This window comes from Hypanus sabinus, chromosome 4 (assembly GCF_030144855.1).
Source record: "Hypanus sabinus isolate sHypSab1 chromosome 4, sHypSab1.hap1, whole genome shotgun sequence".
In the NCBI taxonomy this organism is placed as follows: domain Eukaryota; kingdom Metazoa; phylum Chordata; class Chondrichthyes; order Myliobatiformes; family Dasyatidae; genus Hypanus; species Hypanus sabinus.
In genome coordinates, this window is record NC_082709.1 from 22866274 (window position 1) to 22884601 (window position 18328).

At 37.8% G+C, this 18328-nt stretch overlaps 1 protein-coding gene across 12 annotated transcripts in view; it reads left to right on the forward strand.

Annotated features, from left to right (window-relative positions):
* The window catches only part of LOC132392553 (serine/threonine-protein kinase tousled-like 1), a 144358-nt gene that overhangs the window by 83422 nt on the left and 42608 nt on the right, over window positions 1-18328 (forward strand). For all 12 annotated transcript variants that reach the window (XM_059966566.1, XM_059966569.1, XM_059966567.1 and 9 more), the window contains 7 exons: window positions 3038-3133; window positions 4818-4910; window positions 5589-5699; window positions 6928-7064; window positions 12256-12444; window positions 14476-14542; window positions 16161-16258. In XM_059966566.1, coding sequence (XP_059822549.1) covers window positions 3038-3133; window positions 4818-4910; window positions 5589-5699; window positions 6928-7064; window positions 12256-12444; window positions 14476-14542; window positions 16161-16258 — 791 coding nt within the window. The remainder of the gene's footprint in view (window positions 1-3037; window positions 3134-4817; window positions 4911-5588; window positions 5700-6927; window positions 7065-12255; window positions 12445-14475; window positions 14543-16160; window positions 16259-18328) is intronic.

The following is an 18328-nucleotide window of genomic DNA, read 5'->3' on the forward strand; positions in this document are numbered from 1 at the left end:
AATGATGGAAAACACTATAAATAGCAATATGCAAGATACCATAACTCAAAATACACATCTGAAAGTGATTATTTTGAGTAATTTTCTCCCAAGTTCCAGATACATGTTAATTAGAAGGGCATCATACCCCTGTTGGTTACCCTGTCTGGTTTTCAATTAAATCAAAAAGCGGAGCAGGTAAGATGGCTCTCGTTACATGCACATGCAGTTCAACTCTTTGAGTGATTATGCAGAAAGTTTGAAGTTAGTAACTCATCTCCTCCTACCTCAGGCCACAAACTTATCAATCACCCCGATGAGTTATTAACTTCAAACTTTCTGCATAATCACTCAGAGTTGAACTGCATGTGCATGTAACGAGAGCTATATAACTCATCTCCTTCTACCTTAAGCCAAAAATTTATCAATCACTGCTTGTGTGTGCTGTGTACTATTGGTACTGTGTTTTGCACCTTGGCCCCAGGGGAACACTGTTTCATTTGGCAGTATTGATGTATGGTTGAATCGCAATTAAACTTTAACTTGAAATTGTATAACTAAAGAACAGCATGAACAGTGAACAGAATTAAGTACTAGTTAGATGCTGTTATTGCCTGTATTTTCCTTACTGGTAATCTTGTAAGGATAATCAGAAGATGGCCCAAATTGAACCACAATTAGAAGTCCTTCAAATAGATTCCTGAGCACTGCAATAACCTGGTGTTCTATAACCTGATTACTGTCAGTGAAATGGAGTTTATGCAGCATGTAAAAATGCATAAAACTCTTCAGGCACTTCAAAGTGTAGAATATGTGCTATATGTTTACAGAAATTAAGTGACTGAAATTCACTGAACTGAAAAGGAGAGATTTTAATGTTTAACAAGATAAAAAGATGATGTGAAGTTGTTTGAGATTTTCTAGGCACCAGGGTTGAAGTGACAGAAGAGATTAGTAGTGTGGGAGAATTGGAAAGCTAAGGTTTGAGGAGGAGATGCATTCATTTGTGGTGATGTTGCTGAAAGGAGTTTGCAGATGGGTTTGAGATTTTACATTTAATATTTTGGGAGAACAGACTTAAAGCTAACCAAGTTCAAGCATAGGAGTAAGAAGTGTGGACAGATTGGAATTTGTGGACATCAGAAATATTGGGAAAATTGAAAGTTGACTGATGTATTGATCCTTTTCATTTATTGTTCCAGCATAGAAGAGAGCTGTATTGCAGGGGATGCCCCTGAAATGATCTTATTCAGCTTGATTTTGCAGTAGTGGATAGAGTTGGATTCTGATCAGGATCCGGGGAAAAGAATCTTAATTTAGATTGGAAGTGTTTCATCAAATAATGAGTAAATTTGTTGTCAGCTGCACAAATGGAAGCTGGTTGGAATTTTCCAGAGACGTTGATTTTTTTTTTAAGGAAAGGGAAGAGCTTTTAATGGAATAGAAACAATGGTGGAATCAATCAACAATTCAGCATCAGTGGAATGCAATACAGCATGAACACCACAGGCCTTCACTAGAATTGAAAAAGTAAGAAAGTGCAGTAGTTTTGCAGGGTGGGTAATGAGAGTTGGAGGGGTGGAGAGAATGGATTGGGCCATTTGATAGAGTAAGGCCCGATTTGTCGTCGTCACGATGCTGGAAATCTAGAGCAATACACACAACAAGAGCATCTATGGGTGGGAATGAACAGTCGATGTTTTCGATTCAGACACTTCAGATTATTCAATGTGATGTGTTCTTTACAAATTATCTCAGTTGATAGTCTTGAACAATGCAGGGAGTTAGAAAACAAGGTCATATGTAGATTAGGGAATTAAATGTAATATCTCCAAGCTTGCAATGAAGCAAAGCTGGGTGGTACTGTGACCTGTGAGGAGGATACAGATTTGAATGTGATTCGGACAGGTTAAGTGAACAGATGCAGTGTAATGTGAATAAATGTGAGATAATCCATGTGGCTGACAAACACAGGTGGATTAGTATCACAACAGTGAGAGATTAGAGAAAGAGGAAGGTCAGTGAAACAGTTGTTGAAAGTAAGTGCACAGGTTCAGCAATTAGTTCAGAAAGCAAATGATATGTTGATCTTACTGACAGAAATTATGTACAGTGGTTATAGTGCAATTGTACAAAGCCATGGTGAGACCACACCCTGCTGTGTTGATCTCCTTATCTCGGGGTTCCCAATCTGGGGTCCATGGATGTCTTAGCATAAGAGTCCATGCCATAAAAAATTTTGGGAATCCCTGCTTTCGCTGCTTATGGGGAGCCTGCAACAAAGGTTAACCAGATTGATTCTTCAGATGGCAGAACTGGCAAATCCAGAGAGACCAGGATAATTGGCTTTTATTCTCTTGAGTTGAATACCTCATTGAAACTTGTAATGTCCTGACACAATAGGCAGGATGCAGGACAGATACTTCCAGTGGTGAGGAACCCCGGAGGTGGGAGTTACAACCTGTGGGGTAAGCCATTTAGGAAGGAGGTGAGGAGATATTTCTTCACTTAAATATTGATGAATTTGTGGAATTCTGTGCCACAAGACTGAGGCTAAACTATTAACTCTATTCAAGAAGTTGGATATTGTTTAATGGCTAAAGAGAACGGTGAAGGACTGAATTACCTATTTCTACTTTTCTGCTTTTGATGACTCTAATAGCTGTGAAATGCAGGTCAGTACTGCCATAACAAACTAAGACCAAAAGTAGAATATTGAAAATGCCAAGCAGAGCAGACAGTATCTGTGGAGAGAGAAAAGTTAATATTACAAATGAATAACTCAGTAGTAGAACTAGCTTTGTGAAGGTAATGCTGAAATGAGTGAGGGGAATTTAAATTAGTAATTTAAATACAAATCTACACAGAAACCCTGAAATTGCAACTTTGCTTTCAATGAAACATTCAAAAGCCCATGGTGGTGACTGACCTGTTTTTAAAATCGTTGAATATGTGGTTCTCATTTGCTTACAATTTGTGTGCATTTTACTTGCCCCTTGGCAGTAATATGCATGGCAACCAGTGCATTAGTGTAAAATTCAGTCTTATTTTGTTGTAGATTCGGCAGAATAGTCCATCTCCAACTGCATTAGCATTTGCGGATCTCTCTGCTTTACAGCCAAAGTTAATTTCTGTCTCCTGCAAGACTACTCAGGTATGTTAACTGAGCTATTTTGGGCTATAAGAGGAAATCCATTTTGTTTCTGATCAAAAGTAAGTTAATGGGAGGGTAATGTGCTAGAATGGTGGGGTGGTAGTGGATCCTTTTGCTATTTGCTTCAGCTGACCACAGCAGATTTTAGTTTTCCAAATTTAATATGGTACTGACTGCAGAATTGTGTTGGGGGAGGGCAGGGAGTCATGGTTTGTTAGAGGAACTGGATTTATTGCTGCGATATTTAGAGCACTAGCATTTTCTGTGAAATTTGTTTTGTGACAGCAGTACACTGCAATACATAATAAAAACTACAAATTACAATAAGTATATATTTAAATAATTAAATCCAGTGAGTCGTGCAATAAGAGGAAAAGTACTGAGGTAGTGTTCATGGGTTCACTGTCCATTCAGAAATCTGAAAGTGGGGAAAACATTGTTCCTGAAAGGTGGTGTGTGTCTTCAGGCTCACCACCTCAATGGTAGCAATGTGAAGAGGGCATGCCCAGGTGTTGGGGGTCCTTAATGACAGATGCTGCTTTTTTGAGGTATTACCTTTTGAAGGCGCCCTGGATGCTGGGGAGACTGGTGCTCATGATGAAGCTGGCAGAGTTTACCACTTCCTGCAGCTTCTTCTGATCATATGCAGTGGCCCCTCCATACCAGGTGATGATGCAAGCAATTAGAATGCCCTCCGTGGTACATCTGTAGAAATGAGTGAGTGTCTTTAGTGACATACTAAATCTCAAACTCCTAATGAAAAATAGCCACATCAATATGTTGGGCCCTCAGAAATGTTGACACCCAGCAACTTGAAACTGCTCACGCTGATCCTCAGTGAGGATTGGTGTGTGTTCTCCTGAATTCCTCTTCCTGAAGACCGTAGTCAATTCCTTGGTCTTACTGATGTTGAGTGCAGGTTTGTTGCTGCAAAAACACTCAACCAGCTGAGCTGTCTTGCTCTTGTTTGCTGCCTCATCACCATCTGAAATTCTGCCAATAATAGTTGTGTTGTCGACAAATTTGTAGATTTATGGACGGAACATAGAGCACTGTGGCACAAGAACAAGCCCTTTGGTCCATTATGTTGTGCCCAATTAATTAAGTTAATGACACCCAAACACTTCTGCCTGCACATGATTCTATCACTCCCCTGCATATCCATGTGCCTATCTAAGAGCCACTTAATGCCTTTATTGTATCTGCCTGCCCACTACTCCTGGCACTACATTCCAGGCTCCCACCATTCTCTGTCTAAACAAAATAAAAATCTGCCCCACATATCTCCTTTGAACTATATGGCTCTCATTTTGACCGGAGGGAAAACTACGCCAGCTGTCCATCTACCTGATTTTTATTGATTCATTCTTCCCTTGTTAAGTTGTTTCTTTTCTTTTACTTGTATTAATTCAACTAGTTATGTTTTCAAACCTATTTTGAAAATTTATTAGTGTTATGCTTCATTGTATCATGTTTATCATGTAATTTTAACGGCATATCCAATTGAAATTTATTCCTCCTAGTATTTAAGTATTCTCCAATTCTAATTTAATCATACTTTATTTACAATTAATAGATTAAATAATGTGGGGACCCCTATAGAGAATTTTTTTTGCTGTGTATGTGTGTGTGCTTTAGACATATGGGCATCATCTATTGTTCTTAATGCTTTGATTTTATAAAGACTGAACTTACCTTGGGAAAACTAGCTGCACTGGAAAGTAATAAGAATCTAGACCTTGAGAAGAAGGAAGGTAGAATAGATGACTTGCTACGAGTAAGTACTCTGGTTAACAATTTAATCTACTAATCTGTATTGAATGCAAAAACCTGTATAACTATCTGTATTCAAATAATTCAAATCTGGATAATTAGTGACTCTAAAATCTTGTATGTGATGTAGCCGTTACATCTTGCAGGAATATCAGTAATACTTTCACATATTAGCTTGTTTTCTAAAATCTGAACAGTTGTTACAACATCTTACCATGTTGATGAGTCATAGTTTTTCAAATATTCTGTTTGGATAAAAGATGGGCAGAAGTTTAAGCTTCTGTGCTATTTGTTACTACTTGCATGAATATATGGAATTGTATTTAAAAATTACTTGTCAGTTTTGATTTTAAAAAGTGAAATGTTTTTCCTAGCTTCTCTCAAACTAATTGATTGAAAACTGCCCATCAGCATAATTTGCAGATATTCTGTCCTTAAGTAAAAACTTGTTAGGGAATTAACTTGAAAGATTGGGTTAGATTTCCTCAGTTTTTTGCTATATTGTAATATAAATATTCCAGTGATTTTTTTTGTTATAAGTTCATAGATGGTTAGATAATTGTCATTTACTAAATTTCTTCTTGCAGTTTTTATGCTGATTATAAATGTGTTTCTGGTTGTGAAAATATTTATTATATATTGTCCCTAACATAACATGCAACTATAATATATGTTTTGACAGGCCAATTGTGATCTAAGGAGGCAGATAGATGAACAGCAAAAGCTCCTTGAAAAATACAAAGAACGGTTAAATAAGTGTATGACGATGAGCAAAAAATTACTGATTGAAAAAGTAAGAATCATAACTTTATTTTATGAGCACTGCAACAGAAGAAATCTATTCAATTTAATGACTTTGTTCTGTCATTCCATTAATTCATGAATGATTTGTTTCCTGACTGCTTTTACTGTCCTGGTTCATTGCCCTGTGAAACCCTCACAAAAATATCATTTTCATTTTTGAATTTTTCATTTGACCTTTTTCTGGGGATGCATTACAGATTTACACAATAGCATATGTGAAGAAGCAATAACTGAGCATTGAACATGATACAGGACTAATTTTAAGAGCTTTTGACACCTTGTTCTGCATACCCCTTCAGAACAAGTAGTTTCTTTGTTATTAGATACTAAACTATTCTGAAGTGTTCATTTAAGGTCTCATAATTTTCCAAACTATGAGGTGCAAAAATCTATTTAATTCATATGTTCTTAATTTAGCCATTTTACCCCCAATTTCAACATGATAAATTTGAATTGCGCATATCCATAGCCTTCCTGGATGTACTACCCAGAACAGACAGGGTCTAATAGGAGATGTGTTTAAGTATAATTTCCATTGTCTTGCATACATTTCTCCCTTTTTTAAAGCTGTATATAAATTTGCATTTAAACTTCTCTTTTTGAGCATGCCCAACAATTTCTGCCCTCAACCCTTTCACAATTCTTGGCTTCTTAATTGTCTAAATAAGTAGTCTTGTAATTTTCTATAATATGGCAATTTATGCTGTGAAAATCTGAAAATTTTCACAAGTGTATGCCCTTGTAGAAAGAACAGTCATTTTACTGTTTTTGTTATAAACAATAATCTTGAAGCACTTTTCCTGATCTCCCCATTCTAAATTTTGCATTAGATACCAAGTTCCCCAGTGTTAGCTAACTTAGGCGAAATAAATTTCTGCTATGCTTAAAAGTATTATTTTTGTACATGATCATTTCTCATTAACTGGAAGGTAGGCCGATTTACCTGATTTCTTGCACTGAATTTCATATTTCTAAGTAATTCTATCCCAGATCACTGTCTCTGATTGCACCCCATGTTCATCACATCGAGTACTTCATGTGAGTGTGTAATTGTAGTTTAGTATAAGTGGTCAAATATACTTGCTTTAGTTAAACCATGATATGGTATACTTTTTTACTCAATTTATCAGCAGTCATTTTTTGTTGCAAGCATTAAATAAGAAAGCATTATAATGTTTAGAAAATACAATTTACTGAAGATAGGTTTTGTATTTTAGAGTAAACAAGAAAAGCAATCCAGCAGAGAGAAGAGTATGCAAGACAGACTACGTCTGGGGCATTTCACTACTGTCCGACATGGTGCTTCATTCACTGAGCAATGGACTGATGGCTATGCTTTTCAGAATCTCGTAAAGTATGTGCATTTTCTTTTTTTCCCATTTATCTGCTTTCAACAGTTGCCTAATTACGCATTGTCCTCCACCTGTTTCCCCTCATGTATACATGCTCTTTGACCTATTTCCTCTCTTGATGGGATATTCCAGTATATTCCATATAAGTTTCTAGTTGCTTTCTCTTGGATGTTGGTTACCTTTAAGTAGGTATTAAATCCAATCTACCTTGATATTGTTACTAATAGTACAAGAATAGGACAAAAGAACATTAGAGTATGAGGATTGGCCATTCAGCCCCTTTAGCTTTCTATACCATTCTGCATATCTACTGCAGGGTTTATCTTCTCTTCAGTGCCAGTTCTCCACAGTCCCTAAATTTAAAAAATATATACTTTTTTTAAGCTTCCAAGGATATAGCTTTCTCGGCTCTTCAGGGTAGAGAATTAAAAATTCACTACCCTCTGCACAAGGTGGTTCCTCTGCAATTGAAACCACCACCTGATTTTTGTAACTATTCAATTCAAGTTTAATTGTCATTTAACTGTGCATGAATACTCAATACAGCCAAACGAGACAGTGTTACTACAGGGTCGAGGTACAGACACATTACCAAAAGTCTCTCTCAGTAAGCACATACAAGGTCACGGGTCTCAATCACATAATGAGAGTCCTGAGGTGCAGCCCCCACCCTGTCTGTCCGTGAACAAGCCCATATAAATTCAGTGTAAATAAAATGGCGCAGGATATTATATATAGCTGAAACTCCAGTCCACTGATATCATAAAGATTGGGGGTGTTATGGATAATGTGGAGGGCTGTCAGAGGTTACAGCGGAACATCGATAGGATGCAAAACTGGGCTGAGAAGTGGCAGATGGAGTTCAACCCAGATAAGTGTGAAGTGGTTCATTTTGGTAGGTCAAGTATGATGGCAGGATATAGTTTTAATGGTAAGACTCTTGGCAGTGTGGAGGATCAGAGGGATCTTGGGGTCTGAGTCCATAGGACACTCAAAGCTGCTGACTGTGGTCAAGATGGCATACAGTGCATTGGCCTTCATCAGCTGTGGGATTGAGTTCAAGAGCCAAGAGAATGTTACAGCTGTATAGGATCCTGGTCAGACCCCACCTGGAGTATTGTGCTCAGTTCTGGTCACCTCACTACAGGAAGAATGTAGAAACCATAGAAAGGGTGCAGATAAAATTTACAGGGATGTTGCCTGGTTTGGGGAGCATGTCTTATGAGAATACGTTGAGTGAACTCGGCCTTTTCCCCTTGGAGCGACAGAGGATAAGAGGTGACCTGATAGAGGTGTATAAGATGAGAGGCATTGATTGTGTGGATAGTCAAAGGCTTTTTCCCAGGGCTAAAATGGCTAATGTGAGAGGGCACAGTTTTAAGGTGCTTGGAAGTAGATACAGAAGAGATGTCAGGGCTAAGTTTTTTTTTTACACAGTGGTGAGTGCGTGGAATAGGCTGCTGGCAGCAATGGTAGAAGCTGATATGACAGGGTCTTTTAAAAGACTCCTGGATGGGTACATAGAGCTTAGAAAAATATAGGGCTATGGGTAACTGTAGGTAATTTCTAAAGTAAGTACATGTTTGGCACAGCACTGTGGGCCGAAGGGGCTGTATTGTGCTGTAGGTTTTCTATGTTTCTTTGTCAACTGGTCTTCAATGCTTGCTGGGTGACACTGTGGCTTTGAATTAGCCAAATGGAGACACAAGGGTCTCTTGGTACTGGAATCTAGAGCAACAAGCCAGGAGGAGCTCAGTGGGCCAAACAGCACGAGGAGAGCTTTAGATATTGTCAGTGTTTTGGGTTGGAAATATGCTTAAATAGGAATAGTGTAACTGCATAGTACTTGAGTTATAGCCACATGAGAATCAAGAACAATATTTCGCTATTTCTGAACTCAGGCTAATATGTAATCTGCTTTTCTAGCCATTTGTTGTAGCAGCCTACTAACTTTGTAATTTGTGGTGTGTGTACAAGTACACCTAGATCCCTCTGTACTAAACTCAACTGCATTCTTCATTAAGAATACAGTCTGCCTTTAGATTCAACTTATTAAGGTGCATAACCCTACCCCCATTAAACTCCATCTCCCAACTTCTCATGATTCTTTCAACCATTTATATCTTCTTGTAGACTTCAAATAGTCTCATTGTAAAATGCCTTTTCAAATGGTCAACTAACTAGGATACTTTGTACCCTGTCCTATTGCACTGGTTATTAAGTAAGGTAAGAGTGAAGAAGTGATCCTTGGGTCAGTCAACTGGTTACATCCTTGAAAAAAATCTTCTCTTCTATGTGATAAACCAACTGGTGACTTTGCTGCCCTTATTACTAGCCGCATTTCTCTCATAATTGTTTCTACTTCCTTGTTAGTATTGTAGCTGCTTGCTACAGGTTCTTGTAAAGTTCCCAGTTTTCCGGTCTATCACTAATATCTGCCATTTTGTATAACGTAGTCTTTATTATTTTTATTAACCTCCATTATTAACCATGGATAATTCATGGATTCCCTCTTTATAATTGGACTAGATTTGTGAGTATTATGAATGAGTTATTTCACATCCTGTTTCTTGACCTATTGATCCAGTCCACATCAAGCAACTCGAAACAGCCTTTAATTGCTTCTAAGAACCTTGATTTTTGGATGTTGGGTGATTGCCCTTCAACTGTATTCTGTTCAACTGTATTCAACTAGAATTCTGTTATGTTATAATCATTGCTCCCCATGGATTCTTACCACCTCCCATCATATATTATTAACCTTCGAATCCTGACCAAATTTAAAATAGCCATGTCCAGTTTGAAAATGGATCCTTGGAGCCATTTACCCCAACCAAGATGTCCATCTAACATCTGTGACATGCTACAATCCCCTTCACACTCCACAAATTACTCTTAACAGTTTGATTAATCCAGTTAAATCACTATATAGGTGATAATTTGAAATTCCTTTTTTATATACCTTTAAATATTTCAACATTTTTGCTACACCCTAGGATCATTATGGGGGTTTTAGAATTGTCTTTCTCTTACTATTCATTAATACTACATAAACTGATTCCAAGTCACAGTCCCTAAGCATCTATATCACATTAAGCTTGTATTTTCCTTGATTAATCAAAGTACCTTGCCTTCATTTTGTCTATTTTTAGATTCCCTGGAATATTGAGTTTACAGGCTGCAACCACATTTGTTTAGTTAGATTGAAGTGCTTTGTTGCCTTTGTGCCTTCAAATTGTCCATCTACTTACACATTTAAGGTATATTAGATAAAGAACCATAAACTTTGATCTTTCATCATTTTGCTTCCTCTAGGTTTACTTTCTGCCTCTCACCTTTGCTTATACTTTCTGCCCCCCTTCTTATCATATTTTCCATTTTCCTCTTCACTATTTTCAACCACAGCTATCATCTTTTGATTTTTTTTTTGTTTTGTTTTGCACTTTCCATCCCTGGAAACATAGTAATCTACAGCACATTACAGGCCTTTCAGCCCACAATGTTGTGCCGACCATGCAACCTACTCTTAGAAACTGCCTAGAATTTTCCTACCATATAGCCCTCTTTTTCTAAGCTCCATGTGCCTATCTAAGAGTCTCCTAAAAGACCCTATTTTATCTGCCTCTACCACCATTGCTGGCAGTGCGTTCCACACACCCGCCATTCTGTGGGGAAAAGCTTCCCTCTGACATCCCCCTTGTACCTACTTACAAGGACCTTAAAAGTATGCCCCCTCACGTTAGCCATTTCAGCCTTAGGGGGGAAAAAGCCTATGGCTATCGACATGATCAATGTCTCTCATCATCTTGTACCTCTATCAGGTCATTTCTCATCCTCTATCACATCAAGGAGAAAAGGCTAAGCTCACGCAACCTATTCTCATAAGGCATGCTCTCCAATCTAGGCAACATGCTTGTAAATTTCCTCTGCATCTATCTCTATAGAGTCCACATCCTTCCTGTAGTGAGGTGACAAGAAATGAGCATAGTACTCCAAGTTGGGGTCTAACTAAGTTCTTATATAACTGTAACATTACCTCACGGTTCTGGAACTCAATCCCATGATTGATGAAAGCCAACACACCGGTGCCTTCTTAACAACACTGTCAACTTATGCAGCAGCTTTGAGCGTCCTATGGACATGGACCCCAAGATCTTGCTGATCCTCCACACTGCCAGGAATCTTGCCATTAATATTATATTCTGTCTCCAAATTTGACCTACCGAAATGAACCACTTCACACTTATCTGGGTTGAACTCCATCTGCCACTTCTCAGCCCAGTTTTGCATCCTATCACTGTCCCGCTATAACTTCTGATAACCCTCCAGACTATCCACAACACCCCCAACTTTTGTGTCATCAGCAAGTTTACTAACCCACCCTTCTACTTCCTCCTCCAGGTCATATTAAAAATCACAAAGAGGAGGGGTCCCAGAACAGATCCCTGCAGAGCATCATTAGTTACCATCCTCCATGCAGAATATGAACCATCTACAACCACCTTTTGCCTTCTGTGGGCAAGCCAATTCTGGATCTACAAAGCAAGGTCTCCTTGGATTCTGTGCCTCATTACTTACTGAATAAGCCTCACATGGGGAACCTTATCAAATGCCTTAGTGAAATCCGTAAACATTACATCCACTGCTGTACCTTCATCAATATGTTTTGTTACATTCTCAAAGCATTCAGTCAGGTTCATAAGGCATGACCTGCCCTTGACAAAACCATGCTGACTATCCCTAATCAGATTATGTCTCTTCAAATGCTCATAAATCCTGCCTATCAGGATTTTCTCCAACAACTTGCCCACCACTGAAGTAAAACTCATCCAGAACCTCCCATTGAATTAATGCCTTATAATATCCATTTATATCTATTCAAGCTACTTTCATACCATCACACTTTGTATTCTTCCCCTCCAGCTATTAATCTGAAATAAAAATAGAAAATGCTGGAAATACTCAGCAGGTCAAGATGCAGCTGAAGGGAAAGGACCAAAGGTGCTGTTTAAGGTCCAGCATTTTCTGTTTTAATATTAACCACAGTTGAAGAATTCCCACAGCTTTGTATTAATGTCAAAAAGAAATCTTGTAAATAAAAAACTATATCCTCTGACTTGTTTTGAGAAGCATTGAAGATGATCATTATTGCTGCTAGTTTGCTCACAGACTAATATCTTCTTTTTCATGTAGACAACAAGAGTGGATAAATCAACAAAGAGAAGATATAGAAAGACAACGGAAATTGTTAGCAAAGAGAAAGCCTCCACCAACTCAAAATTTGCAGACCCCTTCCGCAAATTCTGAGATAAAACAACGCAAAGCAAAAGCTGTAAATGGAGCAGAAAATGATCCATTTGTTAGACCAAATCTACCACAGTTGTAAGTTTCTTTTTTAATTTTATTAATTGTCTTGTTAGGTTTTTACCAACTATGTTGTGGGCAATGCCACACAACAATATCAATCATTGATTTTTTGGAAAACTTGTTTATGGAAATCTTCTCTAGATGGCTGAGTCAGTCATATATGTAAGGTACATCTTTTGATACAAAGCTTAATCTTTCTCAATCTTTTCACCAATCAGAGAATATGCATATATATGTTCAGTGGCCACTTTATTAGGTACAAGTGCATACCTATTAGTGGCCGCAGGAGTGGAACTGGGAGTGGCCTTCTGTTGTAGCCCATCTACTTCAAGGTTCAATGTGTTGTGCATTCAGAGATGCTCTTCTGCACACCATGTGGTTAATGTGTGGTCATTTGAGTAACTGTTGCATTGCTGTCAGCTTGAACCAGTTTGGCTGTTGTCCTTTGACCTCTCTCATTAACAAGGCAATTTCACCCACAGAACTGCTGCTCACTGGATTTTGAGTTTGTTTTTGCATCATTCTCTGTAAACTAGGCTGTGCATGGAAATCCTGGAGATCAGTTTGAGATGCACAAACCACCCAGTCACAACCAAATTCCACGGTCAAAGTCACTTGGATCATATTTTTTCCCCATTCTAGACATGCTCTCTTTTTGCTGCTGCCATCAGGAAGAAGGTACAGGAGCCTTGGGACTCGCATCACCAGATATTACCCCTCAATTAACCACTTGCCCCATCATTGAAATATTCTCAAAACCTATGGACTCACTTTCAAGGACTCTTCATTTCATGTTCTTGATATTTAATGCTTTCTTATTTATTGTTTTTGTATTTGCACGCATTGTTGTCTTTTGCACATTGGTCAGATGCCTAAGCTGATGCAGTCTTTTTTTGATTCTATTATGGTTATATTCTATGGATTTATTGAGTGTGTCTGCAAGACAATGAATCTCAGGGTTGTATATACTGACATATATGTACTTTAATAATAAATATACTTACTCTTGATGTCCTTGCCATTTCAATTTTAACCTTGGCTGCTATGTTTTCTCATTGATGGATATGAGATGGATGCAGTATCATAGCTGAGTTCAGATCCTCAAGAAAAGCAAGTGCTTTGTAGAGCAATTGCATTTTATTTCATTTAAGCATAAACAAGTTGGCAAAAATTCCAGGAGTGAGATGCAGCACACCATGAACGTTGTTGCAATACTTCTGCTTGTCTCAGAATACTTGCTGTTCTTGTGCTAGTCATGCTAATCTTAAGCTATAGAAAGTATTCTGCTACAAGTAGCAATGCTACAAAAAAACGATTAATCTCATCATCTTAAGAATTGAAGTAAATAGATGCTTTATTAATTGTCATCATCTGTAAGTATCTTGGTTATTGTGGATACGGAGTAAACTTTGAGTATGAAAATAAAACATACAATAACCTCAAAGTGTTTGCTATGTTATACATCTAAGAGTTTGTTTATTGAGCTTATTAATGTTCTGGCTGTCTGTTGTTGCCAGTACAATCTTCTATGCAGTGGTGTGCAGTGGCAATGGCATCAACATGGGTGATGCTAACAGGCTCAATAATCTGATTAGAAAGGCTAGCTCTGCTATAGGAGACAAACTGGGCACACTGGAGACTATGGTAGAAGAAAGGACCCTATGGAAAATCCTGGGAATTCTGGGCAATGTTTCTCACCCTCTGCATGCCGCCTTGGCTAAACAGAGGAGCACTTTTAGTAATAGACTAAGACATCTGTGCTACTCCAAAGAGTACTATAAGGTCGTTCTTGCCCTTGGCCATTAAGCTCTATAATGAGTCAATCTGTAGCCAGGGAAGTGATGACCTTCTTCCCCCCCCCCCCCCGTTAAACTGTTTGAGGTAACTTATTTTTTATTATTTCTTACATCTCTTCTAATATTTGCATATCTGTGCACTTGTAATACTACTGAGACTCTCTAATTTCCTTTGGGATCAATAAAGTATCTAAAGTATTGTCTATTATACTTCCATTGTTCTGATTTTTTTTTTGGTTTTCTTATTTAGGTTGACAGTAGCAGAATACCACGAACAGGAAGAGATCTTCAAACTTAGGTTGGGACATCTTAAGAAGGTGTGTTAATTTTGATTAATTTTATGTGAAATAGGAGGTTAGAAGTGCCCTTGGTGAACTTCCTGATAGGGCAGGATCCAAGAGGGGAAGATTGAAATTAATGATATGTACCCAAAATTGAAAGCACAGCAGAAAAAAATTAATGATTCCCTCTTTGTAATATCATTTTTATGATCAAATATCTTAATTTCCTCAAATATTTATGTGCATTAGTTTAATAGTGTTTTGTGACCAAGAATTCCATAACTATTTATTTAAGGTTTTAAAATGCATTTGCTATTTGTCTTGGTTTTTTTTAATCATTGTGATAAAAAATCTTCATAGTCCCAATACAACATGAATGAACTTTTCATGTCCTGTTCATTGTTAATATAACCATATAACAATTACAGCACGGAAACAGGCCATCTCGGCCCTTCTAGTCCGTGCCGAATGCTTACTCTCACCTAGTCCCACTGACCCACACTCAGCCCATAACCCACTATTCCTTTCCTGTCCATATACTTATCCAATTTTACTTTAAATAACAATACCGAGCCTGCCTCTACCACTTCTGCTGGAAGCTTGTTCCACACAGCTACCAATCTCTAAGTAAAGAAATTCTCCATCGTGTTACTCCTAAACTTTTGCCCCCTAACTCAACTCATTTCCTCTTGTTTGAATCTGCCCTACTCTCAATGAAAAAAGCCTATCCACATCAACTCCATCTATCCCCCTCATAATTTTAAATACCTCTATCAAGTCCCCTCTTAACTTTCTACGCACCAAAGAATAAAGACCTAACTTGTTCAACCTTTCCCTGTAACTTAGGTGCTGAAACCCAGGTAACATTCTAGTAAATCTTCTCTGTACTCTCTCAATTTTGTTGACAGTATCAATCAATCAGTAACCAATCACTCTTTCCTGGGAGTATCAGAGTGAATCCGTACTGCAGCTTTACATTACTTAATCTGAATGAATTTTAATGGTATGCTAGCTGTGATTTAAGTAAAATTTTTGTAAATTTCATCCATCAATGATAAAAGTGATGGTCACCATTATTTTGCCTTTTAGATTTGGAATCTGTATATTTTTAAATGCTTCATTTTAAATATTCCATTTAAAGTTTTAGTCCTGGCATCAGAAAATTATTCCCTCATTTCAACTCTAGTATGGTAGCTGTCTGCCCATTTTGTCAGTACAGTATGTAATTCTCCAATTTAGTTACATCAGCAGAACTTGTATTTTCCCCTTAATTTGTTACACTGATCTGCTTAACAAATAATAAAAACACTCAGACTTGCTGGCTACCACTTGTCTTATATTTATGATTCTAGTGGGCTCTGTTCATTTTCTCTAATCATCTTTCTTGTTGAACATATTTTTCTTTATTCCACTGACAATTTTTGTGATTTTTTTTTTAAAAAGGTTAACTTCTTTTGAAAACCCATTTAAGCAACAGATTATTATGACACTCTTTCATTTCTGAAACTGGGCAATTGATCCTGAGTTTAAATTCTCTGCTGAAGTCCGTACATAAACTGGATTGCCTGGGCTACAACATATCCTGAAAGATGAGTTATTTGCATGAATGATTAGATTTGACTGTAGTTCAACTATTTTACTTTGTTGTAAACAGGAAGAAGCTGAGATTCAAGCTGAGCTTGAAAGACTGGAGAGAGTCAGAAATTTGCACATACGTGAACTTAAACGAATAAACAATGAAGACAGTTCACAGTAAGTTATTTAATGTTAAACTTGAGATGTGAAGTGCTTTTTAAAATCTGTTTCAAAGTATTTCACAGACACAGGCAATATTTTGGAATGCAGTCACAATATATCCATAGCTGTGAGTAAAGTAACTTAAAAGCATAATGCAAAATGCTAAAGATCTGAGAAACCAGAAAATACTGGACATTTTCAGCTCTCCCCACATCTGTGGAAAGAGAAGGAAAACAGATGCTTTAAGTCTCAGACCCTTTAAGAAAACTGGGCATGAGAGAAAACAAGTTAGTTTTAAGTTGTAGAGGGGTTGGGAAAGGATGGATAATGTACATTGGAGACAAAGGATGGGTAATTATCTGGATAGACAGGGTCTGATTAGGAACAGTCAACATGGATTTGTGCATGGAAAGTCATGTTTGACAAATGTTATTGAATTTTTTTGAAGGGGTTACTAGGAAAGTTGAGGGTAAAGCAGTGGATGTTGTCTATATGGACCATTAAGGCCTTTGAGAGGGTTCTGCAAGAAAGGTTATTTAGGAAGGTTCAATCATTAGGTATTAATATTGAAGTAGTAAAATGGATTCAACAATGGCTGGAGAGGAGATGCCAGAGATTAGTGGTGGATAACTGTTTGTCAGGTTGGAGGCCAGTGACTAGTGGTGTGCCTCAGGGATCTGTACTGGGTCCAATGTTGTTTGTCATATACATTAATGAACTGGATGATGGGGTGGTAAATTGGATTATTAAGTATACAGATGATACTAAGACAGATGGTGTTGTGGATAATGAAGTAGGTTTTCAAAGCTTGCAGAGAGATTTAGGCCAGTTAGAAGAGTGGGCTGAAAGATGGCAGATCGAGTTTAATGCTTATGTGTGAGGTTCTACATTTTGGTAAGAATAATCAAAATAGTACATACATGGTAAATGGTAGGGCATTGAAGAATGCAGTAGAACAGAGTGATCTAGGAATAATTGTGCATAGTTCCCTGAAGGTGGAATCTCATGTGGATAGGGTGGCGAAGTAAGCTTTTGGTATGTTAGCCTTTATAAATCAGAGCATTGAGTATAGGAGTTGGGATGTAATGTTAAAATTGTACAAGGCATTGGTAAGGCTGAATTTGGAGTATTGTGTACAGTTCTAGTCACCGAATTATAGGAAAGGTGTCACCGAAATAAAGAGTACAGAGAAGATTTACTAGAATGTTACCTGGGTTTCAGCACCTAAGCTACAGAGCAAGGTTGAACAAGTTAGGTCTTTATTCTTTGGAGCATAGAAGGTTAAGGGGGTCTTGATAGAGGTATTTAAAATTATGAGGGGGATAGATAGAGTTGACGTGGATAGGCTTTTTCCATTGAGAGTAGGGGAGATTCAAACAAGAGGACATGAGTTGAGATTTAGGGAGCAAAAGTTTAGGGGTAACATGAGGGGGAATTTCTTTACTCAGAGAGTGGTAGCTGTGGAACGAGCTTCCAGTAGAAGTGGTAGAGGCAGATTCGGTATTGTCATTTAAAGTAAAATTGGATAGGTATATGGACAGGAAAGGAATGGAGGGTTAGGGCTAAGTGCAGGTCGGTGGGACTAGGTGAGAGTAAGCATTCGGCATGGACTAGATGGGCCAAGATGGCCTGTTTCCACGCTGTAATTGTTATATGGTTACGTATAGGTTCATCTAAGTGACGAGCTGTTCATGAAGCCACTTACTTGATAAATTGATGAAGAAATGAGAGAGGAGAAAGATAACAAATGAAGGAAAAAAGCAATGAAGTACAAGTAACAGTTGCAGGAAATCATCAGCATATTGTGCAGTATCAGTGAAAAAAAAACTGAGTTATAGTTTAGATAGAAAACCAGCAGAACTGTCCAGTTATGATACAGACTGAAAAATGAAATTCCCATATGTGATTTTGAGTTCAGAAAGTTGCAACCTGCCTACTTCTCATTATATTGAGCTTCATTAGAGTAGTGCAAGAAGCCATAGACAGGTCAGGTAGGAATGGAGAACTGGGGACAGTCAATAGGAAGAAATGAATGCAGATGCTTCACAAAGTGGTCATCCAATTCATATTTGGTCCACCATTGTA